Genomic DNA, 27,082 nt, shown 5'->3' with positions numbered 1-27,082 from the left:
TGTATTGCTACTTGAAAATACAGATCTGTGTTAAAAGAGTATGAAGTGCCTCTTCTTTCATGCATTTTAACATCAAGTGTCTTATAATCCTCCTTCCTTCTGCAGTCTGGGGAAGAGTTTTCCATGTGTTTTGGTTACTACACTTAGGACGTTGTGGTCCCTTCCAACTCAGAATATTCTGTGATTCTTTGATACTGAGCAGCAGGTCCCCACCATATCACTAGTCTTTGTAAACCAAAAAGGGTCACTTTTCCTGCAGACTGTTGTGATGTTTGCTTCATGACGTTCAGAGACTTGCAGATAATATTGTTGGATGTAGATGTTGCCCAGACTTAAGACTGAATTTCTTTTTAATGTTTACTCTTGTGAAAAAGCAGTTTTGAGAATCCTCATTATATTTTAATCAAATCTGTACCTAGGGAGAGGCTGAAGGAAACTATGTGAAAATAATGTGTAAGTTAATCTCTCCAGCTGTAATGCTGCAATCAGTGATTCAGATTAATGCCAAGTATTTTTGTTTGCTTGTTTTTAATAGAGGATATATTGCCTCTTGGCTCTTTTAGCAGGCCTTTAGTGCCATGTGAACCAAACTGATATTAAACTTATATTAAAAAGGAGAAAAGCTAAAATATCTGCATTTACCAAAGTGTTTAAGAAAAATGTAACAAAATTGAAAGGGATCCATGCAAATGTGGTGATTTTAGAGGAGTAGTAGTCTTTATTTTTATATGATCCATAGCAACTTCATAACATTTCATGAAATTGCTGTGTCAAAGAAGGTCAAATATTCCCAGGCCAGGTCCTAGCCTTGCCTACACAACAGCACACAGTGAACTGTGTGGAAGAGATTGTTGGTCAGCTGAATACTGCATTTACAGAAACAGAAGGTGTGAAAGAATAAATTGATGGCAAACTGAGAATATAGTAAATTTCAGTTTAGAGGAGATTTGGAGCAGAAATTATCTTCATTTACTATTTAGTAGCCTTGATTCCTATTAGGCATAGGCTACTTTTGTAACAAAAATACTTCTATTTGCATCGCCTTCCAAAAATACTCTCGTCCCAACAGAATTCTTTGGTATTGCTGAGAGCTGGGAACAGCCTAATTTCAAGTTGAGTGTTTTCCTAAGAAATTTTTGACTTGATGACTTCATATCTCATTCAGGAGGGAACATCTTGATGCCTGGATCTAGAGGTCTCTGGCTTTTGTCTGTGGCTGGTATTCAAGAATGCCAGCTTGCCAGCAAGCTAAACTAGTGGCAGACTACAGGGCAAATCACACTGCCTACCTACCCTACTGCTGAAACTGGCTATTCATACTAGACCACTGAAATGGCTAAATTGTTGTTTAGCATATTCCACAATTTAACATGCAAAGTATTTTGTCTTCTTATTTTCACAGTCAGAGTCTTATTTTTTTAAGTAAGAGGATTAAAGGCATAACTGTAAACCATTTATTTCATTACATCTCTTTCATCATCATGAAGCTGTTTAGGGAAGGTGGATAAAAATGTTTGTTTCCCTCGTACATCCTGGCAGCACTGGCACAGGATGAAGAGTTTCCCAGTAATGCAGAGTGTAGAAGCTGAAACCAAGTGTTGTGCACTTATAAATAGATTCTGAACAGCCCAGACAAGGAATTGGTGGGGCTGAGGCACTGTCAAACATCTTGGTAATGTGGTGCTTCCTCTTGAACAGACTTCACTGGGATGCAATGCACCTCTAGTGGCAAAGAAGTTGATGTGACTGTCATGACTCATTTTGTGCTTTGGAAGTTTTTTTAAAGAGCAAAAATTATGTTTTTTCTAAGTGATTCTATGATATGTCAGGTGAGGAGTTAGGAATCTGTTTCAATAGTTACAAACCTGAGTACTTAAAACCACTGGGAACATGCAACACACCAGTTCACAGAATTTTCTTCTAATTTGACAACTAAGAACCCTGTTATCACTTTGAAATCTTTAGCATTTTCTATGCTAAACTGTTAATAAGTGAAACACTTAGACTAACAAATACATTGAGCTTAGTGAAATTTTCATGCATTTTTAGTCATCCACAAAACCAAAGAATATTTGGCGTAGGTTTGCTTGCTGTTTGACTTCCCCACTTGTTAGGGTGCTGTGTCTGCTGGATTCTCAGCACCCAGGATAACAAGGCTTATGTAGTGCTGTTTTCTGTGTCCATATCCTTTTAATTATCATTTCCCTGTTACTTTTGAACTCAAACCCTTTTCAGACAATGTTAAGGGGGGAATGGGAGGCAGTGGAGGAGGGGAATAATCCCACAGATTGTTTCCCATAAGATGTTTCCTATAACTGGCATTATTGTTTTAATCAACAAGCAGTGTGGTAGAGGAAAAGTAGGGAAAGACAATAGTATGAGATTTGATTGTCCTGAACAGCAGACAATCCACATGAAAGACTAACCATTTGAATTTGTTAATCATGGGAAAAGTTTCAGTAGGGTGGGAAAACAATTTTTACTAAAGACTGCAAGCCTGAGAGACAGACCCATTGAAAACCACACAATAGTAATTCCTCTGATTATGGAGGCAGAAGGAAGAACAAAATAGTTCCTTATTCCTAAGAAATGTAGAGAAGCTATTCCTGTAAGGCATGCTTCCAGGCAGTTATTTCATCTGTGAGCAGCTAATGATAAAAATGTCTGTTGCGTAGGATCTAACACATAAATGTGATTCTGTGTTGAAAGCTTCTGAAGTTGAATTGACATCACATTTGTTAATTTTCTCTTTATATACTGGGTGCCACAGTAGCCGTGGTTAGCAGGGAAATGAACATCTACAGACCAGAAGATTATAGTTGCCGAAGGATAAACTGGATTTGACTTCATTAGTGCACAAATGATAAGTTTGTGAGGAGTTATTATAGCATTAATCAACTTGATGGATTGGAAATATGACAGAACTGAAGCAGCGTGTAATATTAGTGCCTATTATTCTACAAATTATGTCTTCACCTACATTCATAAGGCAAGAGTCATTGCCACACATTAAAGATGTTACACACTTTCTCCTGTTGTGGAGGCATGTGACAGCCCTTCAGTGATTTCTCCTCCTCTCTTCCCCACCAGGGCTCTGGTCTCCCTTGGCTGCAGGTTTGCACCTTGGAACTAATTGAAGGCAGCATGGGAGCTTGTACTTGGATTTAGGTTGTACCTTATGAACCTGGACCTCTTATACAGCAGTGTGTATTTAAACTTCTTGCTTCATCAGAAATAAATGTTTCATATTCTGACATCTTGGAAGAGGGAGAACGAGTAGAAATTGTAAGATGTGGGACAGATAGTGAATAGGTAGTTAATTATTTGGTTTTTAGAGTATTGCACAGGTAATTTGTACCTCTGGTGTTGCTGAGCACGATCTGCATGCAATTCTGAATGCATACTGCAGAATTTGTTTATTTTCTAGGATATGGGTGATTCTTAATGTGAAACTGAAAGTTTTAAAATCCAGACTGTATAGAAATAGTGAAATCAGTTACTTTTGATCTGCTTTGCACGCAAAGAACTGAAGACTTTGGTTCAAGGCTTGGGAGTGTGTGTCTACCTCATCCAAACACGGTGAGAATTGTGACCTCTCTCTGGAGACTGTCAGGTGCCAGGTGCAGGGTGTATTATTCATTTTCTTACAACTGCTGAAATTTAGAGTTTAAGGTGTACTCATAATGAAGGCTGAGATGTTCATTTGGCTCTTTGTCCTTGTTTCGTTTACTCATCAGAAACATATATTAGTGCACAACTAAACTGTGAATGAGTGAATGAAAGGCTTTAAACTACCCTTGTCCTTTCCTTCCCTCAAGCTGGGTGTCTGCTCTTGTGTACTAGGACTGTGGGATAAAAACTTCATATAATCACTAATAAAATTAGGGTCAGCAGATATGGTTCATGAAAATATGTATGTGATCAGTAGATTGTGGTAGTAAGATGTAAGCTGAAAAGGGCAAAAAAGTTAGAAAGAATCTTCTACTTGTATTTTACTTTATAGCATGGATATGGCATGCCTTAGCAGCAGTGTGGTTTTAGATTGTGTGCCAAGAAGCTGGGGGGTGTGCATGTATTATATCTCTGTATCTCCATGGCTGCATATAGCTCAGTGCCAAAATCACACTGGAATTGGAATCTGAATTTCTTGAAATGTACCTAGCTCTTTTGTTGGAGAAGGAAAAGTTTGCTTGATTTTTTGTGGTCTAGAAATATTTCAGGCATGTGCTTGTGTAAAAAATAGGCAACTTCCAGTTTAGGCTGGAATCCAAGAATCAGTTATAAACCTGACTATAAACCTAATTTCAGTCAGAAGAGGACTAGGCAAAAAGTTTCGGTAGGAATGGGCTCATGCAGTTGGAGCTCTCTGTACCCTTTTGGGCATGTAGCAAGGATGTTTTCACTTTTTGGCTGGAGCATTTACAAGATCATTGTAACTTTGTCACTTAGTTATTTCTGTAAGTCTCTCAGAGTCCAGAACTGATAAGTTTGCTTAAATATAGTAATAGCATTCTTAATTTCCTCATTCTATTTGCTCCTCCAAGACTTCAGTGGACTTGAAGAAATGTATATTAGATGAGCGATTTTAAATACTTAAGTTGTAGTACTGCAGACACTATCTTAGTTTCTTTTTATTTAAAGATGTAGATGTACTTCCACCTCAAGAATTTTTACTCCAGGGCAAAACTTTAATGACGGGGTGTAAAACCAATAGCTGCTACAATAAAACATAAAACATTTTTTCATGACACTTAAATGTGATTAGTTGCTTTCTCATGCCCATACTAGTATCACTCTGATAGGCTCTATGCCTTAATGTTAGAGGCAGTGACCTTCACTAAACTGTGTACAGTGTTTTAAGCTTTACATTCTCTCTGACTTCCATAAAGTTAATACTTCATGAGTGTCCAAAAGGAATAATAGTTAGAAAATTGTGCAATTTTTAGTTTGAGTTCTAAAGGCAAAGATGCAAAGCCTTACTTAAGCCAGTGACATATTTATGCTTGATCCACACATTGCTGTTTTGTAGGTATTATTGCTTTAAAAATAATTTACATGATTAGAGCATAAATTTTGTTTACAAATGGCTATTTCAGCTAGAATGCAAGGTTCGAACTGATATTTAAAAACAAATTTTTAATCAGACATTAACAAGGAATGTAATGGCTACAAAAAATGTGATGAACTGTTACCTTAATGCTACCATTAACAGTAAATTGGTACTGATTATTATTTTTGCCTTCCCTTAAATTCAAATGGTGTATGATTGATTACATGCAATGGTTCTCAACTGGAGGATATGATTTTCTTTTATTTCCTTGCCTCATTTTTTAACAACTGCTCCACTGTTTTGAATAGATGATTCAGTTTCTTGTATGTGTATTGACATTCCCATTTTAGGGTTGAGCAGTATGTAACCTAAAGCAATAGACAACTCTGGGCATCCTGGTGGGCAGAGCTCTGACATGCCTGGGTTCCTCACTCTGTGGGTATTGCACAGGACCGTGAGGACACACCTTTAAAAGGCAGAAAGCTTTTCCATTTCCCCAAAGCATTCTTCACACTTTTTTTGGAGGTTTGTGCCTCTCTCCTCTGTGTCTTGTTTGTTCTCTCCAAAATTCTTGGTTTAGTACCTTAATAAATACTTGCTCTTGGGAGTGGCCAGAATTAGGATGGGAATGTGCACAAGGATATCTTTATGGTGGTGGGAAAGTAGCTGCATCAGTTGCTTCAGAATTACAAGGCCATTCTGTAATGTGGCTTGCATTTTAGCTCCTCTTGCAACATTACAGTCTGAGACTTTCTTCTCTGTGATGTCCCCCTGTGAGCAGGAGAGAAGTACAGGAGGAGAGTGTCAGTGGGACATTTTTAGGGCAGGTTAAATATTGCATCAGCATCTTTGCAGTCTAAACTCTGCTCTGGGTAACATTGGTGTTCAGTTAGCATTTGCAAACACGTTGATATTCAGCTTGCTTAATTAATTTCTTCTCTTTCCACAGCCGCAGAGCCTTGGCCTGAAAATGCTGCGTTGTATCAGCAACTGAAGGGTAGGTACACTGGTTTTGGCAATTAATAATTACTTTATTTTTAGAAAACACATTAAATATGCACTAAGATAATTAACTGCAAGGAAGCACAGAAACTGTTAAAATAGTCCTTTGTGTTTTTTGTTTGGTCAGAGGTTTTAGTTGTACTTGCATCTGCCAATATAAACCAACTATTCATGGCCTATAAGGTCCTTGGTTTATTATTGACTCATTATATTGGCTGCTGTAGCCAGTGTAAAATGATGTGGTTGCAGGCACAGTTGGCAGATTTACTGCACCAATAGCTGAGGCAGCAGATTTTTGAAGTCTTGTGGTAAAGTGGGCTCTCAGTAAAAAGGAACTGTTAAAATGTATAGGCTAGGATGGTTCACTCTCCCTTTAGCAGCTCTTCATATATCATCAGATCACATTATGGCCCCCATTTGGGGCTCAGCAGCCTGCTACAGTTGTCAGAAGACTGCAAAGTAATGAAGACTAATAGGTAGCAGCTCTAGTCTTCTAAGCATGGAATTTTTATTGCAGTGAACTTGTCATCTTTCTTTTGTGTGACAGACCTAGACACAGTGTGCAATATTAGCTGCAAGCTGCTTTTATAGGTTTCTGAATACTTTCACTTTTTAGCCAGAGGAGGTATGGAGATGCGATTTTATTTAACTTTGATTAGAACGAGAGTAATTGGCATGAAAGTCAGGCACTTGTGGTTTTTTTCTTGTAATGTTTTTTATTGAACATTGGTGGTAATATATGATAAGTGCAATTGCATTTGCAGGAGAAAAAATCGTGGGGTGTTTTTTTCCTGTTTTTAATATTCATATCATAGACTTTCTAGTCCAGCTGCATAGTAATTATACATGTGCTCCTTGTTTTATGCATAAGAAATACAACCCAGAATGGTTTACAGTTACAGGTCAGTAGCTAAATGGGCACTGTTCTTTTGTAATTGTGTGGTTTATTTTTTGCTTCTTTATTTTTTTCTTTCAACAGAGGAACAAATTTTGCTTTCTGATAATGCATCTTCCCTTGCTGTTCAGGTAAAATGTCATATTTTCTAAACTAAAGATGTTAATGCAATTTTATTTTTTGAATTATTATCTAGCTAATGTAACTGTATTTAGCTAAATGATTAATATAAGAATTATTTCTGCCAAAACCAGTGACTTACTTCCTGCCTCTTTTGCTTTACATTGTTAATGAAGTGCCAGAGCCTAAAGGATTTGAGGATTTTGAAAGTCTTATGTAGAGTGCTGCTCCTTGTATTCCTGTTTATAGTGGTCTGTGTACAGTATCTGCTTGCCTGCCTACTCTGGGAACTGTGTATGGTTCATAAACTTTGTCACTTGCTATGCATGTTTGTCTTGTACCATCTTGCATGATGTTTGCCAGTCATTTAATTTTCATAGCTAATACTGCCCCAAACTCAGGGCATGTTTGCTTCATGCTGTATCACCTCTTTCTATGTCTCTGGTCGGTTTTTTTCAATTTCATCATTGTGTTCACACTGGAGCTCCAATGTGGTTTTTAGAAATAGTCCATATAATTGACAAACTTGCACCTCTAATTGACTTAATAGCACCTCTGTGGCTGTGAAGTCCATGTAATCTCCATTAACCTGTTAGGTTCAGTAACCCCAAATCTCAAGGGGACGTTTTCCCCATTAGTAGCAAAGGCCTGGCTGTCAGAGTGGTGGGGAGCAGGATGTCTGTAAGGTTCTTGTCCTTCAAAGCCATTCTGTGGCTGCTTTGCTTAGCAGGGAGTTGCACTGTTCTCCTCCTTGCTGTTTGTGTGTGGTCTAGCTCAGAGAAGCTTCAGCAAGCAGTCTTTGAGAACTGTCCAAAGAGGTCATCTCATTCACCAAAAATGGGACACTTGGAGATTGAAACTGATGTTACTGGTAAAAAGGTTAGGATCATTTGATCATGGTAGCTACTTCCAGGATCTCTTAACTTTCTCCCTTGCAGTCTGGCACTCCAGGACATAGTTCTAAAAGTAAATTCAATCACAGCAAGAAGATAGCTTTTTCCTTTGCTGGAAAGAGGAATCATCTCTGATACACCTAATAAATGGGGCAGTGTTAATTTGTTTCAGTAGTATGTTTTATATTGTGCTTCATAGTTATAATTTTTCCTGTTGTTTACTTGATTTCAGTGTTCCTTTTTACCTGAGCAACTATTTTTGGGGATTCTCATGAATTTTCTTTCTGTCTAACGATACACGTATGTGTGGCTTGTATTTAAAACATAACCCTTCCCCCCAATTCACCAACAAAATAACCCTAAAATTTCCTTTTCTAATGCATCATTTTTCTTTACTGTTTCTAGTACATTGTTATCCTACACATGTCAAATAGATGATAAATTAACTATAATATATTAAAAATCCTTGTTTTTCTTCAATATTCTCTAGCTGGACAGCTGATAGTAGCCATGACTATAAATATGGCTCTGGTAGATATCTGATCTTAAACTTTATAGAATAATTCTGTATTGGGGAATTGTATCAATTTTTAAGAATCTGTGTAACATGGTTGTGACAGTGAAAGAGTAACTATTCTTAGTGTCTCTGATCCATTTTGAAATGATACTAGGATGTGTAATGATCAGAGAGGTTTAAATACATCAGTGTGTTTTGCATAAGGAATTTGCCTTTTATTTTGATGGGAGCCTATTTGCCTGTTTATTGGGGTTTTTTTATGGGAGTGGTAGGAGTCGGAGGATACGTGACTGTTTCAAAGGAAAATTTGGGAGTGAGGGATAGGAGGAGAAATAAGAGCTAGTACCTGGGACTTTTTTGCTACTACTGTCATATTTTTCCCCGTTACTGATTTGGGGCACATCAGTATCACCAGAGCAGATACACAGCTTGTGATTGTTGAACTCCCATGTGGTGAAAACACCAGAAATTTGAGTCAAAAGAGCATGTAGAATCAGCCATCAAATCTTTAAGAAATATAGTTTAACAGCACGACTGAATGTGCTGCAGCCAGCCTTTCAGGTATTTTATAAAATCTCCTTGTAGCCCCTCTTTTTAAAGCCGGTTTCTGAGGGGCACACACGCTGATATCTACACATAAAATAATGCATACAATCCAGTGCCATAGGAAGTAATTAGTCAGAGTAAAACTTGACTGTTTTAAAGTTGCCAACCCTGCAACACAGATGGCATTTCATGTACTTCTTGTTAGCGGAGCAGAGCAAGCAGAGAGCAGAGCAAGCTACTCTCACTGCAGATGTAATTAATGAGTAGAGAGGGCTGCAGGTTAAATATAGGAAGTTGGTTGAGTCTTACTGTTTTAATAATGATTAGACTTAAAACTTCTCATTGTGCAATAAAATCTGGACTCTTAATAGCCACATGTCAGATGAGACAAGGGATGACAGAGTCTTCTGGGAATTGCTGAGAAATTGTGCTGGTGCTTTTAGTAGTTAAAAGGCAACCAAATACAAAAATCCTTCTCATCTTGTGGAACCTCTCTGTTAATTCTGGTAGGGTTGTTTATTTTTGTTTGTACATTTTTTAAATTCCTCTTCTGCTCATAGTTTATTTTGGAAACAGACTCATTTGGCAATTTCTTTGTCTTTTACTGGGTTCAGGTTTTGTATTTTCTGAAAGTACAACCTAACTTCAAGTAGCAAGTACATTATCTTTGCTTACTTCTTGGTATTTGCACTCCTTGTTTGTTAACTTGAAGTAGTGTATTATACAGCCAAATCCACTTGATCTTGGGCTGCAAAGCCTTGGTATTGAATGAAATTTTATTTTCACTGCAGATTAATTAACATCAAGGGAAACATCAGTAATATCATCAGTTATCAAAAGGAGATTGTAACAGAATGAAGTCTCTATTCTTGTGAGACACTCAGCCCTCTTCCCGTCAGTGTTTATGAGAACACACCTCCTGGACAGCATGACTCGTGGTTAAAACCATTCTCCATGTATTTATTGTACAGCTACCGTCACACAGCATTCCTGCTTATCAGGCTTATCACAGTAAAGAAAAAAGCCACCAAAACCAATACACTAATATATCTGAATAACAAAACAATGCCACAACTTTAGGGAGCAGAAAAAGGAGTTAGAAATAGATTAAAACTAAATTACCATAGAAGAGTATATATCAGTCTGAAGCAGAGGGCCTGTCCAGGCTCTTTCTCCTTATTGATACCTGGTGCAGGTAAAGCCATTGTGTTTAGTCCTGGGTGTAGTAGTGTGGCTGAGTAAGGAGGGAGAGGGTTAATTCAGCTGCACTCTGCCAGGCCTCTTGCCTCAAATGGCAGCTCAAAGCATCTCCTGCACTGTTCCAACTTGTCAGGAAGAGGAATGTGGATGTTGAGACTGCCTCTTTTATGACAGGTTCTTCTGGAATCTTTATGCAGTTAGTCTCATAGTCTTGCTCAAAACACTGTCTAAAATGTTCAGAAATCTGGAAATTCTAACAGCTGTCCTGAGGTTAGAAACTCTGCATCTCATTTTGTTCAGATAGGTATTAATTGCTTGTGCAGTTGATGTGCTTGTAAGTAGTGTTAACATATGCCAGGGAAGTGCTTTTAGAATTGTATCTTCTTACCCCTGAATGACAGAAGGAAGTTTGGGCAATTTAAAATTGTGCTACACAGACCAATTGCTTATTTACTTCAACAAGTAATCAAATAAATGTGTAAATCATACATGATTAATTGCCCTTGACAGATTTGTCATTTTTTTTCCCTCTGTGTGTGTGTATGAATTGTGGTTTGGTTTTTCTCTAGACAAAACATTAGCAGAAATTTGAACTTGTTGCTGAGTCTTAAACAAAAGCTTGGTACTGAAATGAAAATCTGCCAATCCCTTTTTTAAAAGAGAATAAAAGCTGGAATTCTTCATGATGAGAAATGCAGTATCAACATAATCAATCTAGCAGCATTGTGTTGCTGCTGAAAACACGCTTAAATCCCAAGATATACAGGTACTGTTTGTGAGTGAAACATCTTTCATATAGTTCTAAGATGAAATTACCTCTGAATGAATAGAATCTTCATTTATCTTCAAAACCTCTGTGCTACCAGTGAATCCCCTCTTTCTACATTCTACAGCAAGAATTACATTATATCATTAGAGCAGTGCCATGATGCAGTATAAAATAGATTGTTTTGGAGAATGAACGTGGCTTTGCTATAAATTACATTCACAGGTACAGAGGAATTTGTTATTTTGTTTAAAATAGTCACAAATATAATTAAGATCTTAATTTATGTTAAACTACACATGTGGCCATTACCATAACTGGATTAGGAATTTAATCTGTCACTCAAGCAATGATACTGAACAGTTTTCATTTATAACCTTAGACACACTATTTCAGTTACAGGGACTGCAGCTGTTTGATATGAAAACTGAATTATTCTGTAGATTTGCTCATGGGTTTTAATTTTAAAATGTGTTCCTGCAATAAAGTAGAGAATAACTCTTTAGTTGTCATCACATACTGTCCATTGTATGCTCATGAAATAACATAAAAATGAAAACAGAAAATGCATTTCACTCTTTCTTCCTAGCAGCATGTTGTGTGAGTGCCTTTAGAAGTGCTGCTGAATAAGAGATGGCTTGGAATGGCTCATTCTTTATTAAAAACTAATCATGAATGTATCTTCTTCAAATGAAGCCTGGACTGTGCCATCTGAAAATAGTGTTCCTCATGTGGCGACGTAAATTGTGAACTATTTGAGTCTTGGCATAAGTAATTTCATTTTTGCCTCTGATCTCAGAAACTGCAATCTGGATATGATTTACTTCAAGTTGTAACTCATTTTTAATGAGTGTTTGCTCATATGTGTTTTTCTGGGAGGAAGCTGTAGGGGAAGAGGAGAGCATTGTGATGGAGCTCTGTCTGAAGGGTGATTTGCTGCCCGATACATGTCATGTGTCCAGCTGACGATGTCCTTAGCTGGGAAGGGCAAAGAGGAAGGGAGAGCAAGAGTGAAAATCACACCTAAAACAGTTAACTCTAGGAATAAATAAAAATTTCCTCTGTCCCTTCTCCTATGCCTTCCTGTTGTATTTCATGCAGTCACTTTCCATACTTGTCATCAGAGGAAGACACAATGAAACCTCTTTCTTCCATTGTTCCAGGGGTGGCAGCAGCAGAGATGAGAATGTCACTGGTGTGAGAAGAGGAGAGTGGGGAGGGAGGAGGAAGGGAAGGGTGGGGTGAGTTGTCCTGTGTCTGCCTGTAGTTTCTGGGGTCTGGGCTTTTGAACTATGCCAAATCAGCACAAAGGTGATTGCTCTGGTTGTTTTTTTAGATAATTGAAATTCAATGTCCTACTTACTTTCTGAATTTTAAATTGGGTGGGCTATAAGAAGAAGCAAGCCTTACATGGATTGTGTCCTGTAAACAATGGTGTTTTAAATATACTCTGTAATTCTGGCAGGAGGTGTCACCTGCCATGATTGAAATGAATGATAGGCGTAAGATACTTGATTAATTTTGTAACAAGTGTCACCTCAAAGCTTCCTATCCCTGTTCACGTAGTTACCAATATCTGGTTCTCTCACAGCAAAAATATTAACTGCTTGTTTTACCTGATTTTGAAAACAAAGTGGCTCATGCTGTTCTCCGTGAGTATAAGGCAGGGCAGTACAAGCCAGAGTCCTGTGTGGATCGGTGTGCAGTGGGGCAGGAAAGGCACTGAGAGGCTTCCTCCATATTTTTATTCAATTCATTGTCCACAGCTCGTTCTTCTCTACTCTGTAACAGTAAATATTGGGAGGGTAGGGAAGGACAGACATTATTCATCTGGTTGCATCTGTTTGCCTCTCTCTTATCCCTTTCTCCTCATGGATGTACAGACACCTTCCATCTCTATCTACATTTGAAGTCTCCCATTAAAAACAAGGTGCACAGGGCCAGTAGCAGCACTGTAGACTCAATGGTTTCAGTCTGGAAAAAGTGAGGTATCATTGCTAAAAATGTATTTTTCACATTTCTTTCTTCATTTTCTGGGTGTTAGGTAATGCTACAGCTAGAGAGGCTGGAAGACTGTGAGAGAGGAGACTGTTAGACTGCAGGAAAGAGTCAGAGAGCACGTCTGGGAGAGAATCTGACAGACTCTATTAAGTCAAATCTTTATTTTTTAACGCCTTTATCTGTTTCTTACATTAACCTCATCCAAAGAAAGAGCACACTTTGTTCTTCCAGTGCTGGAGGAGATCCAGGTTGAGGTCTGTAGTGTCACCCTCTTCGTTCTTTGGTAGTACGCTTTTTTCCCCGGAGGAGAAGGGAACTGGAAATTCAGTGCTGTTACTTGGAACTCCAGGCATCTTTGTGAGGTAGGACAGGCTGTGCTCAGTTAAATGTCCTGTTTCTAGTTTTGCTGTTACTGTCTTGCGTGCCATTTTTGGGTGAATTTTCACAAGGGTGTCATTAACTAGCTTGTGTGTTACTTGGAATTCAGTTGGCCCCTTTGAGTCCTTTTTTACGTTGATCAGCCAAATTTATGATGTTAACAGTAATCTCTGATGTACTAGAATAAGCCTGGGCCCTTGATCTTTCAGATTGCTCAGCTTTTGATGCCATCTCTTTGAAGGGGTGTTGATATCTTCATAAATCTCAGCAAAACTGCACTGGAGTGGTTTCATCCTTCAATCTCTTGCCCAAAAGCACTCAGAGGAGCTGAGCACACTCCCATTTGCTCACAGAAAAAGATTTCTCTCACAAGAAAAGCAAGGGTAACTTGCCTGCTCAAACTGTGTATGTGAGGTACCCAAAGGGAAACAAGATGTTCTGAGCTGAAGTAATCAGTGTTCCATGGCATCTTTTATCAGAGTTGGAAGCCATGGTGGTCTCATACCATCTGCACACCAAATGTGCTGGTTCTTGACATTCTGCATGAGTGGCCAAAAAGGGAACAAATCCTCCCTTGATCACTGGGCTAAAGTGTGTAATGAGGTAAAGACTCAGAGAAATTACTGCTTCGTCCTGTATTCTTTCTCTAGGATTTCTCTGATCTGTTTCAACTATTTCGGTAATAGTTCATGGCACCTACTGTCTAACATCAGTTATTGTCTAATGTCTAGCATACCTTGTTGAATGCATCAGAAAAAAAGTCAAGATTTTTCTGGCCATGGATATTTATAGTAATGCATTGGTCATGATCCTTGTCCCTGTTTTTTTCGAAAAGAAACTAATTTCCATAAATATGGAATGCATTAACTGTGCTTGAAAAGTCAAAACCACCTGCCTTGTTAATGCTAATAATTTCCAAAGCCTGTCAGTTACATCAATGAAAGAATGTAAGTACTCATAGAAATGCAAATTGCAAGGCTTATTTCTTAGGCTGAGCACTCCTAATTTGGGATAATACTGTCTTCTTTTACTGATTCACATGAATTTTTAGTTGACTTGAAGGGTGTCCAGTGGATAATTAGTTTAAGTTGAAGCAAGAAGTAGATACTGGCCTACTTCTCTAGTTAATGATTAGTTAAGCAGTGTAGATTCAATAAGGATTATATTTGTCTTATACTATGGACCTTTATTTTACTGCAGAACATTACGGAAGGACCACTTAAATTTGAGCAGCTCATGCTTTGGATAGAAGTTACATCTAAACATAGGCAGACATACTGGTCCTTTTATTCCCTGGGCGTCTATCTTTTTAAAGATGTAATAGCATAGGTTTTTTTAAAACATTATTTTCTTAGGTTGATTGTGTATTATATTTGGGTTATACTATTAATATTACATACTACATTACATATTTAGGTTTATTTCATCACTCATCTTAAAGCCAATCTTAAATACAGACAAAGACTGAAGTGGAACAGGTCATGGCATGGGAATGCTGAAGGGGGTTGTTGGAAGCTTTGTAAAGCTGCTGAAGGGGCAGCTCCAGTAGTCAGTGCTCACTGTTTCAGAACCCTGCAGGAAGACTGATGTGTAATTTCAGTACTGGATGGGTTTATCCAGTTTCAAGCCTGAATCATTCTTCTCAGTGTCAGTCCTGGTCTCCCATTTAATGAAGCATTCATCAGAACGGAGGATGACTATTCCAAGGAAGTTTTCTCTGGTTTTTGATTTGGTGTTTACTTTAGGGTCTTCTTAATTTTTTTTGTTTTTAATTTTCATTTTTTTAACTGAGGGTAGACTAAATGATTTCTAACATTACTAGAATCTGCACTCTGTTATGAAGAGTAGCAAACATTTTTATACAGTTAATATTTATTTCCACAGTAGAGCTCAAATCTAGTTCATCCTTTTCTTTTTTCTTTTCTATACAAAGTTCAAAAAGGCACATGAACCCAGTTTATTTTTGAAATTACAGAATGTCAGCATATTCTCAATCCCCTTTCTACTAGGCCAGAGAGTGAGGTGGAATTTCCCCTTCAGTGTAATAAGAGTTGCTGTTCCCTGGTTTAAGGACATTTATTGAAGAGAAGGAGAGAAAGAAAGGTCAGATGTGATGAAAACTAAACTGAAAAGATTTTCAGAGTCACAAACTATTTTTTGTAGGAACCTCGTGCTACATAGGAGCCTATGTACAATACAGTATACAGTCTGCAGTAATATGAAGCAATTCCTGTGTGTTCTGCAGGCATGTCTCATTTTTGATATGCTGATACGAAAAAGTAAAAATAGTTTGCTGATTTACCTGTCGTTGTTTAACTGTGTCTCTGCATTTGCAAACTTTTCACTTATTCATGTGTTGCCCTAACTACTACAGTGCAATTCAGACTTTTCCTTCTAAATTTGCAGCCTGAATAGTACATGGCAGTTACAAAATTCATCGCTGCAGAGTTAATTTAGTGCCTTACTGTGAAAGAAATTAATTCAGCAAGCCTAGACCAGTGATGAAATTCTTTGGAGCTGTTGTTTGGTGCCATCTGTTCCACTGCAGCACAGCGCTGTTGAGAATATGGTGTTGGCTACTGGTAGAACGTTCAGAAGAATGAAGGCCGTGTACCAGTTGAGTTGGTGTGTATTTTTGGTGTCCAGCAGTGGGATAGGAGCATGTGTATGATCTAAACTAAAGTCTGTGTTCTTGTCTCTTAACTGTTTCTGGAGAAGTTGTGTATGAAGCCCCAGTTTAGGTAGAAGGCATGATATATATGTAACAGCAGCTGGAGCAGCATGGACATTGCCAGGTCCTGCAGAGCCAGTGGGAAAAGGAGGAGATCTAGAACTGAGACAGACCAATAGCTTAAATTACTTAAACTACTGAAGAATTAGTCCTTTGGGTATTCTTACTGTTTGCATGGAGTTTGTGGTGCCAAGGTACCAAGATACTCAATTTTTTTGATGTATTCTGATGGGAGCACAGACTTGCTAAGTGATGTGCTGTCAGACGTGGTCAGTGCCTTGTATTTTCTTTGTGATGGCTGCATCCTTAAGCAGTTATAGAGGTTCTGTTTCAGATTAAACACTCTGGAGGTAAATTTCTTGTTTAATAGTGCAGGACTTGAATTATTTGGGTGATGTTGATCATGACTACTACCTTATGCATCTGTCTATGTCTCTGTCTGTATGTGTATGTACAGTAATTGGCTCCCTAGTAGAGCTTTTAGTTAGTTTGGCTTAGTCAAAAGATGCAGAACTCTGTGTTTCTGATGTATTTTGTAGAGCCACAGTTCTGAGGTGGGCTCTTGTCGTTTGCAATGAATGTCTTGTGTAACAGTTTGTGACCATAATTGCTTTCTTTAATTGAGATTTGGATTTGAGTCAGTTCATCTAAACGTGCAAGAGCCAAATATTATAATGGATTGTGCAATTCTTCAGTTTGGTGGGAAAAAGACCAACGTTTTTGGCCTTTTTTCCCCCTGGATTGGTTTAGAGTTTGGAAATAAAGGCCTTGAAGATCACAGGTGAGAGGAGAGGAGCTGTTGCAGTTATTTTTGTTTCCTTGATAATACAGAAACCACAAAGTTAGGAACAGGGCTGGTGCAGAGATGAGCAAATGTTGAGGTTTAGGTTGCTTTCATGTGTATGATTAGAGTCCAAGCAGCTAAAGCTGTGAGAGTGTGATTTACTGCCAGATCCTGCAATCTGAGGAGCAGGGAGGAGGCCTGTGTAGAAAGTGCTGTGTTACAGCAGCATTTTTCTTCATGGTGGGAACCTTATTGCTCTAGGCCTTTTTTACCTCAAGTTATGTTGTATGAATAGGCAATAGAATAATTTTGGAATCTGGAATTGTGACCTGTCTTAATTGCAGAGACAAAGTGAATGATAGGACTGAGCTGTGTTGTGAGAGTCTCTAGTGATTAAGAGATTCCTTATTTGCCATGTTCTGTCCAAACTGCAAATATTTTTCTTGACATTTTGATATTTCAACAGAAACAGCCTATGGATTTTGTGGTAGTGGCAGGTGCTGACAGAAATTGTTATCCTTCTGAGAAAGCTTTGAATCTAAGAACACAGATAGAAAGAAAAGGTAAATTGATCACTTATGCTCTCCATGAATCCGATAAATTAAAAATAATACTTTGTCCCAAACCAGACTTGTGCTTTCACAGTATCATAGAGCAAAATTTCTGGCAGCTATTGTAATTATAATGTGGGAAGGTGCCATATGTGTTTGCCATGTTACACAACATTACCTTGACTAGCCAGCTTTATCCAGGAGAAATGAGTACTGTGGTTTTCAAAAGGGGCAAAATGTCACTCAATTTTCTACAGCCACAGCATTAATTGTGTTTGTCAGATACTGCTTCTTTGGCCATCTTGAGAAAGCAGTAAAAACAGATGAAACTGCATTAGAAGAATTCCAGTCAGTGTTTGAATGATAAACAGTTGTCTAATGAAGTTAAAACGCCTTTTTCTTTTACTTACCCTTCTTCTTAAAAACAGTATGCAAGGAACTATACTTCTAAGTGCATGCTAGGAGCCAGCTAACACAAATGTATTGAGAACACCACATTTGTTTGCCACTGGTGTATTAATGCTTTTCAAATGCGACTCTTTGTTTCCAGGCCTTTCTGCAAATGTGCAATCTGCCAGTCCGGGTGATTTGCAGGGCAAATGCGGAGTACATGTCCCCATCTGGTAAGTGTGGCCTTCATTTAGATTACTGTGTTACACCTCCATTTTGATACCATGGCAACTAGGCCTTGTCTGGCTGATAACAGGCGGGCAGTGCTACTGCGTGTGCATTGCCTCTCCTCTCCGGTGCAGTTTCTCCTCTGCAAACAATCAAAACAGTGAAATGCAAAGTAACATTGGCACAATGTGTAACAGTACCTGTATCAAGTGTTCACACAGTTCAGTGCCTGGTGGAAACCTCTCAAGCAGAAAGACATATGTGTCCAAAAGTGGCTTTATTCTGCATCCAGGGAATGTTCCAGGAAATGTTGTTATATTTTCCTGTTGCTGGAGTGAAACAATACTGGAGAAAGGCTCGCTTTTGTTATTCTGTGTGGGAGTTGATGGCCAGGATACAGGAGACCAAAGGGTGCATTGTCACTGTTAAGGGTGACAGGTGATTTTAAATCTTCCTTGGATCCATGAGACTGTCTGGGAAAAAATCCAAACCCACCACAAAAAGTTAAGTATTAGAAAGGTCCACAGCCTAATTTTGTTGGAGGTGACTGCCTAAAATGCCCAGATGCCAGGTTCTGAATATTGCCTAAAAATCAGAAAGGATTACAGAATACAGGGTGCTGAAGTCCACTGATCCTCGCACTCTGTCCCAGATTTTTGTTGTGTGAGGACCTCCATATTTACTGCTTACCTGGCTCCGGCTGATGACTGCCATATGGATGTGCCTGTCAGTATATGTCTGCCAGCTATATGGGTTCTGCTGCTGGTAGTGATATTTTTGGTTAAAGCAGTGAAATGAGGCTATTTAAAAAATACCCAAAACTAACAGTTGCTTGGCAGGAGTGAAAACCCGGCAAAATATGCAGGTATGTTAATTATTCTTTAGTAAGTAGGGCTTTGAAATGCTGATCCAGGCACACAGGAACATCTTGCATGTGCAGACTAGGGCTGGTGACAGTTACATGCTATGGCTTCTCTGCTACCCACACCTCATATCCACACTTTCTGGCATCTAATGTAATTTAGGTCTGAACACTTCCTTCTTCCAAAAACAAGGAGCGTAAGAGGGAAAATGATACTGCTTCAGGTTTAAATGTAGGCAGAATTACATGTATTCTTTTTGCCCTTACTCCTGGAGTCCTTTGCTGTTTTCACTCACTTTTACTCACTTACCTCGTTTACTTTCTTTATACTGGTTTAATGATAATTCAGAGAAGGTTTGCATTTGTTCCCTTCTCTGTCCCCACCATCCTCTGTCTCATTACTACATTACATTTCTCCTTTTACAGGCAAAGTACCCTTTATTCATGTGGGAAATCAAGTAGTATCTGAACTTGGGCCTATAGTCCAGTTTGTGAAAGCCAAGGTAATAGTACATTGTCTTTATTAATTAGTGAATGTTAATCCTGCTTAGCATTGCAATGATTTAGTGTGCTTTTCTGGAATGTTACTGAATTTACTAAAACAACATAGGAATCTAGTGCTGTTTAAAAAGAAAGATATCGTGCAACAGGAGTTTGTGAGGTGAAAATATTTTTCTTTGTCATTTCCTCAAATCTACAAGTTAATTCTATGCAGGATAGCTGAATACCAGTGCGAGTTCCTAGTGCATGTTTCTCTACATGCTTTGTCTCTGGGTCTCAGAGCTCTTAAACCCAGAACTGACTGTTTAAAATCCTGAAATGTCAGATACTGTTCAAATTTGTCTTTATTCTTCCACTCCCCAGCCCTCCCCTCTATTTTAAAAAATGCCATGTTTTCACTGAAGTTGAATCTGTATCACAGATGTAAATTTGTGTTTACTTCTTGCCGTAGGGTTGCACTAACCAGGAGATTGTGTGCTCAAAGTGTGTATCTATAACTGAAAATAGTCTAAATTTCTTGGAGATTAGCTTAGATGTCTTAGAGATTAGTTACATTATGATGATTTGGTTTTAATCAAAAAGATACTGTATGTAAAAATTTCATATGTAATTTGTTATTAAACTATGTAAGAGATTAGGATCTGAGCCAAAGCTCATTGAAGTTAAAGGTCCTTGGGTCATACGTTGCAGAATATTCCAATAGCCACTCTTACATGTGTGTTTTTTCTTTTCCCCATTAGGGCCATTCTCTCAGTGATGGATTGGATGAAGTCCAAAAAGCTGAGATGAAAGCCTACATGGAACTGGTCAATAATATGCTCCTGACAGCAGAGGTACAGCAAATCCTAGTTATTCCACACACTGACATAAGTGACTGTAGGCAAGAAAGCTTTAGGATTTTTCCCTGTAGTGGAAATAATATTGTTCTTAGATTAAGTCATCAGCTTTTGAGGTGAAAGGAGACAGGAATAAATGCTCTTACACTCTGGATTGCTTGCTGACCTGTTCCTGTAGCCACGTGTGGTTCCCCATACCTACGTCAAGTGTGTCCCATAGCTGTAGAAGTGACTGACCAGAAAATGCCAGGAAGTGGTTCCTGGGGTCCTACTGCACCCCCTGGCTGGCCAGGCACGCTGCTGCCACTGTCCCCATGTGCACACTGTGTGTGGTGGGAGCCTGGGATCCTCTGTGCTGCCTGCCTGTGGCCAGTTCAGTGACTCAGTGCTGGTGTGGAAGTGGTGTTGGAAGCACTGGGAAGATGCAGGTGACTGAGGAGCTGAGGGCTGGTCACCTGTGCCTTGAGTTGGCTGTGGTGTGGGCAACGGGAGCAGGCTTTTTGTCTCAGTTTACTTTTGGTGCTGGTGAAGCAAGGCCTAGAAACTGGGATTTTGCCTTCCAGTTTTTATTTCTTTTGTACATCAAAGGTCTAAGAGAAGAAATGAAATGAAAATTTTAATCTAATTTAGAAAAGAAAATTCTACTAGTGAAAAATAATGGTCTCTGTATTCTCCTTTATTAGGAAGTTTTAGTAAGTGTTCTTTCTTTTCTTAGCTCTATCTCCAGTGGTGTGATGATGTTACAGTAGAGGAGGTGAGTGGTTCCACAGCATTTATCCTAATTAAAATTTAATGAGAAAACACTTTTGCTCACAACTGCAAGTCCCTACTCATAAATGAAACATGGGGGCTTATACTAGTAATGATAAAGTCTTTTCACTTTACTTTCACTTGCATGGGTATTTTAGGGAAGCTGTGTCACTGAAGGGAGCTGACTGCAGAATAGATACAGGTTTTGTTCATGTTTCTGAAAGAATAGCTTTAAATAGTTACGCTGCAAACGGTGGATTCTGTACAAATAGTTACAGCAAACACACAATTGCTTTTCTCTCCTACAGCTCCTTTTCTGAGAGAAATGTTTAAATATTAGCTGTTCTGTTCAAGAGATACCTGTATTTTCTTGTATTGTAACTCAGTACCTTTCTGTTCTTTAACCAAGATTACTCACCCAAGGTATGGCTCTCCTTACCCGTGGCCCCTTAACCGCATTTTGTCCTATCAGAAGCAGTGGGAGGTCAAGCGGAAGATGAAAGCCATCGGATGGGCTGGAAAGACACTTGAACAGGTCAGTGTGAAAAGTCAACCTTATTTTTCACCCTGTTTTCCTTTTGGTTTTTTGGTGGTGGTTGTTTTTTTGTTTTGTTTTTTGGGTTTTTTTGGGGTTTTTTTGTTTTGTTTTTTTTTAATCGGCATTGGAGAGTAGCGTGTTCCTGAAAGAGATGTATTGAAATGTATATTCTGTTCTTTAAGCATTATCAGCAGTCAGGTATTTGCCTTCAGCAGCAATAAATCTTAAACTATGTGCAACCTTAATGAGGTGGGAGGAAGGATGTTTTGCCACGACTGTACAACTCTGTCTGTGTTAGTTTAGGCCACAGTCATGAAAATAGGTTCTACGTTCTGTGCCCTGCTTCCTGTGTGATGCTGATAGGCACTCCTTCTGGGATTGTGAGGTTTAAGTCAGTACCTTTCATTAAGCATAGTAAAAAATGGGAAGCACTTAATCAGAATTACCTTACATCAAATGTTAGATTAGGTAACACTTTGCTACCTGCCTGCTGTGTAGGTTTGACTGACTTTTAACAGCTTCTGATATTCCAACATGTTATGTTCCTTGTTCCCACTGTTGGTGCAAATAGAATAAGGAGTTTATTTCTTGCAGTGGTGTTACTTCCTGACAATATAGATCTTTCTTGTGTGTTTTCATAGGTGCTTGAAGATGTAGATCAGTGCTGTCATGCTCTCTCCCAGAGATTAGGAACACAACCATATTTCTTCAATAAGCAGTAAGTTACTTTTCATTGAAATACTGCATTCAGCAATATGAGATATAGGTATATACCCGCATACATACAAATGCATTTATATAAATTCCTATTTTATTTTAATGCTCTGTGATTAGTTGCAAAAATACAAATGTGTGACTGGAATCTAAACATGAAATTTCAGGAATAAGTATTTAAAGATTTTAAAGGGAAAGCTTCTGTAAGTTTGTTGTATTTATGATTTTGTTTTACTCCTGCTTGTCTTCTCTACAGATTCTACCAGAATTCATGTAGGCTAAAAAATGTACATTTTTCTGTAGTTAGTTTCTTATTAAAACTGATATGTTTAAAGCTTTACTTGTATTTCTTGGGTAACGTTCTCTGCGAGAGGAGTTGTGCCAACCTGATCAGGACAGCTTGTCTTAACACCAGGAGCAGTTCTGAATGAACTGAATTAGGATGAGGGTGCCTGTGAGCTCTAAGAACTGGGGAAAAAGCAAGCTGGTCCACAAAGAACTAAATGCAAAGTGAAAACCAAGATTCACATTGCCAGGAGAGAAAAAAAAATTGACCTGACCTCCATGGAATGTCCTCTGCTGTCACTGGTTTCTTTCAATTGCAATATGCTCTTTTAATTTTTTTTTCTCCAATAGTTTTTCTCACTATTTTTGAAATGTTACAGACTTAAATAACATCACCGTAGCTGCCTATTGTCTCCTGTGCATAGATCAGTCTAGAAATGATCAGGTCTGGATTTCAGTTTACTACATTTAGACAGGGAAATGTCTTAGAATAGCAGCATTTGGTTACTTCTCTGTTTCTTGTCTTTTGTCTGCATTAATTTGTTCTAAGTTGAGACAAGTTCGGTAGTGTTAATTCAGAGGATACAGAAATAGGCATTACAGAAGATGATTTGAAATTGCATCTTCTCCTCTGATTATTAAACATAGTATCTCTTAAATTTTCTTTCTGTATTTCTAAAGAATTGTAACTTGGGGAGTTTGTGTTGGTTAGTTGTTAGCCAGGCTTTTTGGTACAGTTTCAACCTTCAAATTTTTAGCTCTCTGAAATATTACTAAGAAAGTATGTGGTTTTATTTTAGTCCAGTAGTTTTCAGTCTGTGACTTCTTTGAGTCTTTGGGAGGTAAATAAGAAAATCAGCCTGTTTCTGGCAGATAAAAGTTTATTGTGCAGGGGTCCATATCTCCACTGGAGAGTGCTTAGTGGTCCACAAATAAAAAGATGAAAATTTTATCAGTTAGGAAAGCTTCATGGTGCACACATTGAATGTTAGTAAAGAGGGACTGATATTATTAATATATTTGAAACAAAAAATATTTTTACATGGACTACTTAAAGGTCCAAGGTGACAATTTAGAAGGGTCATACCTAAGACATTCCCAAAATGTCTGTTTTCTTCTGTGTAATCGCCTTTCAGAAAAGACATGTTTCTGGCTGCTGCCACCATGGAACTCCCTTTCTTGTTGGTTGAATAGTTCAGAACTGTTGCAGAGCACAAAAAAAGGAATGGGAGTTGTAAGCTTGTCTCCTTTTTTTTTTCCCTTGTAAGATAATAGCTGGATTTTTTAATATACATTCGCAGAAGAAAAAGAGCCACAAAACATCTGATAAGCATTTGCCCTTGTTACTGGACTAGAAGGTAGAGCATGGTTTAAACTAGGTCAGTAAGTCTGTCTGATCTAAGACATGTTATTTTCACATTTCCAAGCTACCTAAAGCAAGAAAAATGCCATTTGAACAAGCAGGGTTCTTAATGTACCCCATACACAGATTTCATACATTTGGTTTAGTCTTGCTTGATTTCATCCCAATTCTTAGACTGTATGTCTATCTAAAGGTTATTCAGAACAGCATGGTTTTTCCTGCTTCCAAAATACCTGTTCTTTCTTCCCTTTTTTTAACAGACCAACTGAATTAGATGCTCTGGTGTTTGGACATCTGTTCACAATCCTGACTACTCAACTAATAACTGATGAACTCTCTGAAAAAGTGAAGAACTACAGTAACCTCACAGCGTTTTGCCGGCGAATAGAGCAGCAGTACTTCGAGGGTCATGAGAAGGAAGGCTCGACAATTGCAGCCCGATCTTCCAAGAAGTCCTTGCTGAGATAAGCGTGGTGCTTGGGATGGATCACGTTGCAATTTTGGGCTTCTCATTGTTCAAGAAATTGATTTTGAGAATGGAAATGTGTGTTAGCTTTTTAAAGCTGCCAAATCCTTCTGGAGTAAGAAAAAACGTTAAATACAGTCTTTGTGTTGTAGAATATACTGTGCACATTTAAGCTGAAATGTCTGTATGAGCATTTCCATTTTAATAGTCTGTATGCCACTTACTGTAAAGTGACCTTGGAAAAATATTGTATCTGTTTCAGAAAAATAAAACACTGAAAGTTGATCTCTGATCTTTCTAAAAGCCTTTTTTACTAAACTTTATGTCTGTGTAGTTCATGAGTGGGATCCTTTTGACAGGACACTTGGAAGAAAGTTGTAAACTAGTTAGAGTTATTAGGCTGGGAATGAAAGTATGCATTAGAGATCTTAAAGTTTGTCTGCCTCAGCTAAAACTTATTTAGAAGTTGGGTGAAAAAAATGTCTTGGAGCTCTCTAGCACACAACTCGTGATCTTATACAGTCAGTTCCCATTTTTGTGTCAAAGTAGCTTCTGGCTGTCAGTCCTTCATCTTGTGGTAGCCTTGCCTCTGCTTTTATCTCTCATTCACCTTTGGTTTTCTGATTATAATTTTTTTTCTTCCTGTAGTTTCCCAGTTTTAATTGCCAGCTTGTCCTGCTATTTGTTTAAGGCTAATTTGCGAGATAAGTGTCTGCCTCACTGTTTCCACTTCCTGTATCTTAATACTGCTTCTGAACTTTGATCTACTGGATGTGGTTCTCATAGAAAAAAGGACTCACTGTGAGCCTGTGGCTGGCATGTTTGGTCCTTCTGCCCCCCCCATTATTCTTGGTACGTGTAGGGACAGTGATACAGAAGTAAACAGATATCACTGTGGTGCTCCAAAACCTCTGGCAACATTGAACTTTTCCAGGGAGAGTTCTTGTGTGTAGGCAAGGATTGATCTGATTAATATTATTTCAAGTGCATTAAATGGCACTGCTCTGTTCTGCTGTGTCAGTTGTACTTGATGCTTTTCCAAAAGCATCACCAGGAACATGCTGGTGGCAGAAACAAACGTTGTGCACCCAGGAAATCATGGGCACAACTGGGAACCAGCTCAGGCTGTTTGGCTTGTTGGAACCATTGTGTTCTTACTTTGAAATATGTTCTTTTAACTATGCTTCAGTATCAGAACACTTAATGGCTTGAACTGGTTATACAATAGTTATGAGGTTTTGGCTGCCATTTCCTTCTCTTTTAAAACTGAGCAGAAAGCAGCTGCATGCCTTGGACTGGCTGTGAATCCCATGACAGGTTCCTGAACCACTCCTGCTTACTGCTCTAGTGGGGGATCACTCTGTCAGCTGGGCTGGAAAACAAAGCTGAGTTCTTACTGCCTGTTTTTTGGTATAACCATCCTAAGTCCTATTGCAGTCAAATCCACTTAGTACATAGAGGTGTCTTGGTCTTTGATCAAACCACTGTTGCCAAGAGAGGTAAATTGCCTTGTCCTGCATTTCAGTCTTAAAATTTCGCGTCTCTCTGTTGATTGCCTTTTAAAACCAGACCTCCATCAGCTCTTGACTGCTTAGCGACCATTTCTACTGTCAAAGCAGTTGTTAGCTGAGAACTCAGATATTTATTGTTTTTCTGCATTAATTCAACCCCTGAAAAAACTGGAAAGGAATATGTGTGTTGGTTGTTTTATTTTTTTAAAGTTTGGAGCGAACATTGTGATACATGCTACTTTGAGCACTTAGAAGCTAGTGTGCCATAGTGATGGGGAAATCCTGTGTCAAAACTCAAGTATCTTAATCCAGAGTAATTAAACTGGTCTTTTACCCTCTTGCTATTTGCAGAGCACCATTCATGAGGAAAGATTTTAAGCTAGCTTCTGTTGTTTTAGGAGTTCTACCAGTGGACTGAGCTAGGGGAGTAATTAATGGATTTCTAAACCTACCTATTAATTTTTATGCAGTCTGAAAAAGTGCTGGTGGGCATGTGTTCCTCCTCTTTCAAGGCTGCAGTGGCCATTAGCCACCTTGTAACCAAATTTCAGCAATTGCTTTGAAACAGCACTGAATAAAACTTTCTGTATTCTGGCAAGGTGAGGCAGAGCAAGCTCTGGTAATGCAACACCTTGAATGCTGAACAGCAAGTTACTGCAAATTTTGTGCAGTAACATACAGCAAGCTTTGTAACTTCAGAGTGGTAAAAAAAACCCCACAGAGCGATATGCATTAACCTGCTTTGAATGCCTCATCTAGAAAATAAATGTTGTGGAAGTGGCTGGGGAAAAGATACTGATCTCTTGGAAACAAAGTCTGTGTAAATCCACCTGAACTACTCAGACTCCAGTTAAGGATACAGAGACAGGCAAATCACATCGAGTTTTCACTACTGAAGTGAGAGGACAAGCAGAGACTGAGCTCTCGGATTACACTGAAGTTTCTGAAAGTTTAACCACCCCTCATTCCTCGTGTATGATTTTGATAATTTCACTTTTAATTTAAATGGAAAAGAGCATTCCTTACTTCCTTGACTGAAGAGGATTCTTCCTGTATGGCATGTTTGCCACAGGGCTGGTTTGTAGTTCAGGCTGCACCTCATTCTAGGTGATACCTAAACTTAGAAGGAGAATCTTGGCTTTGCTATCCATGTTGAAAATAGCTATTAAAATCCTAGCCAAATGACATTCTTTGTACTTCATAA

General features: G+C 38.5%; 1 protein-coding gene across 1 annotated transcript in view; it reads left to right on the top strand.

Moving 5' to 3' along the window:
* The window catches only part of MTX2 (metaxin 2), a 31,376-nt gene extending 6,724 nt beyond the window's left edge, over positions 1–24,652 (top strand). Inside the window, exons 2-10 of the mRNA XM_066322753.1 lie at positions 6,000–6,047; positions 7,032–7,078; positions 17,985–18,057; positions 19,341–19,417; positions 20,156–20,248; positions 20,967–21,005; positions 21,411–21,536; positions 22,181–22,257; positions 24,162–24,652. Of these exons, the coding sequence (XP_066178850.1) occupies positions 6,000–6,047; positions 7,032–7,078; positions 17,985–18,057; positions 19,341–19,417; positions 20,156–20,248; positions 20,967–21,005; positions 21,411–21,536; positions 22,181–22,257; positions 24,162–24,369 (788 nt within the window). The 3' untranslated portion in view covers positions 24,370–24,652. The remainder of the gene's footprint in view (positions 1–5,999; positions 6,048–7,031; positions 7,079–17,984; positions 18,058–19,340; positions 19,418–20,155; positions 20,249–20,966; positions 21,006–21,410; positions 21,537–22,180; positions 22,258–24,161) is intronic.
* The last annotated feature ends 2,430 nt before the right edge of the window (positions 24,653–27,082 follow it).

Source organism: Sylvia atricapilla, chromosome 7 (assembly GCF_009819655.1).
Source record: "Sylvia atricapilla isolate bSylAtr1 chromosome 7, bSylAtr1.pri, whole genome shotgun sequence".
Lineage (NCBI taxonomy): Eukaryota > Metazoa > Chordata > Aves > Passeriformes > Sylviidae > Sylvia > Sylvia atricapilla.
Note: the sequence above shows the minus strand (reverse complement) of the source record. Positions and strands in the feature narration are given on the sequence as shown.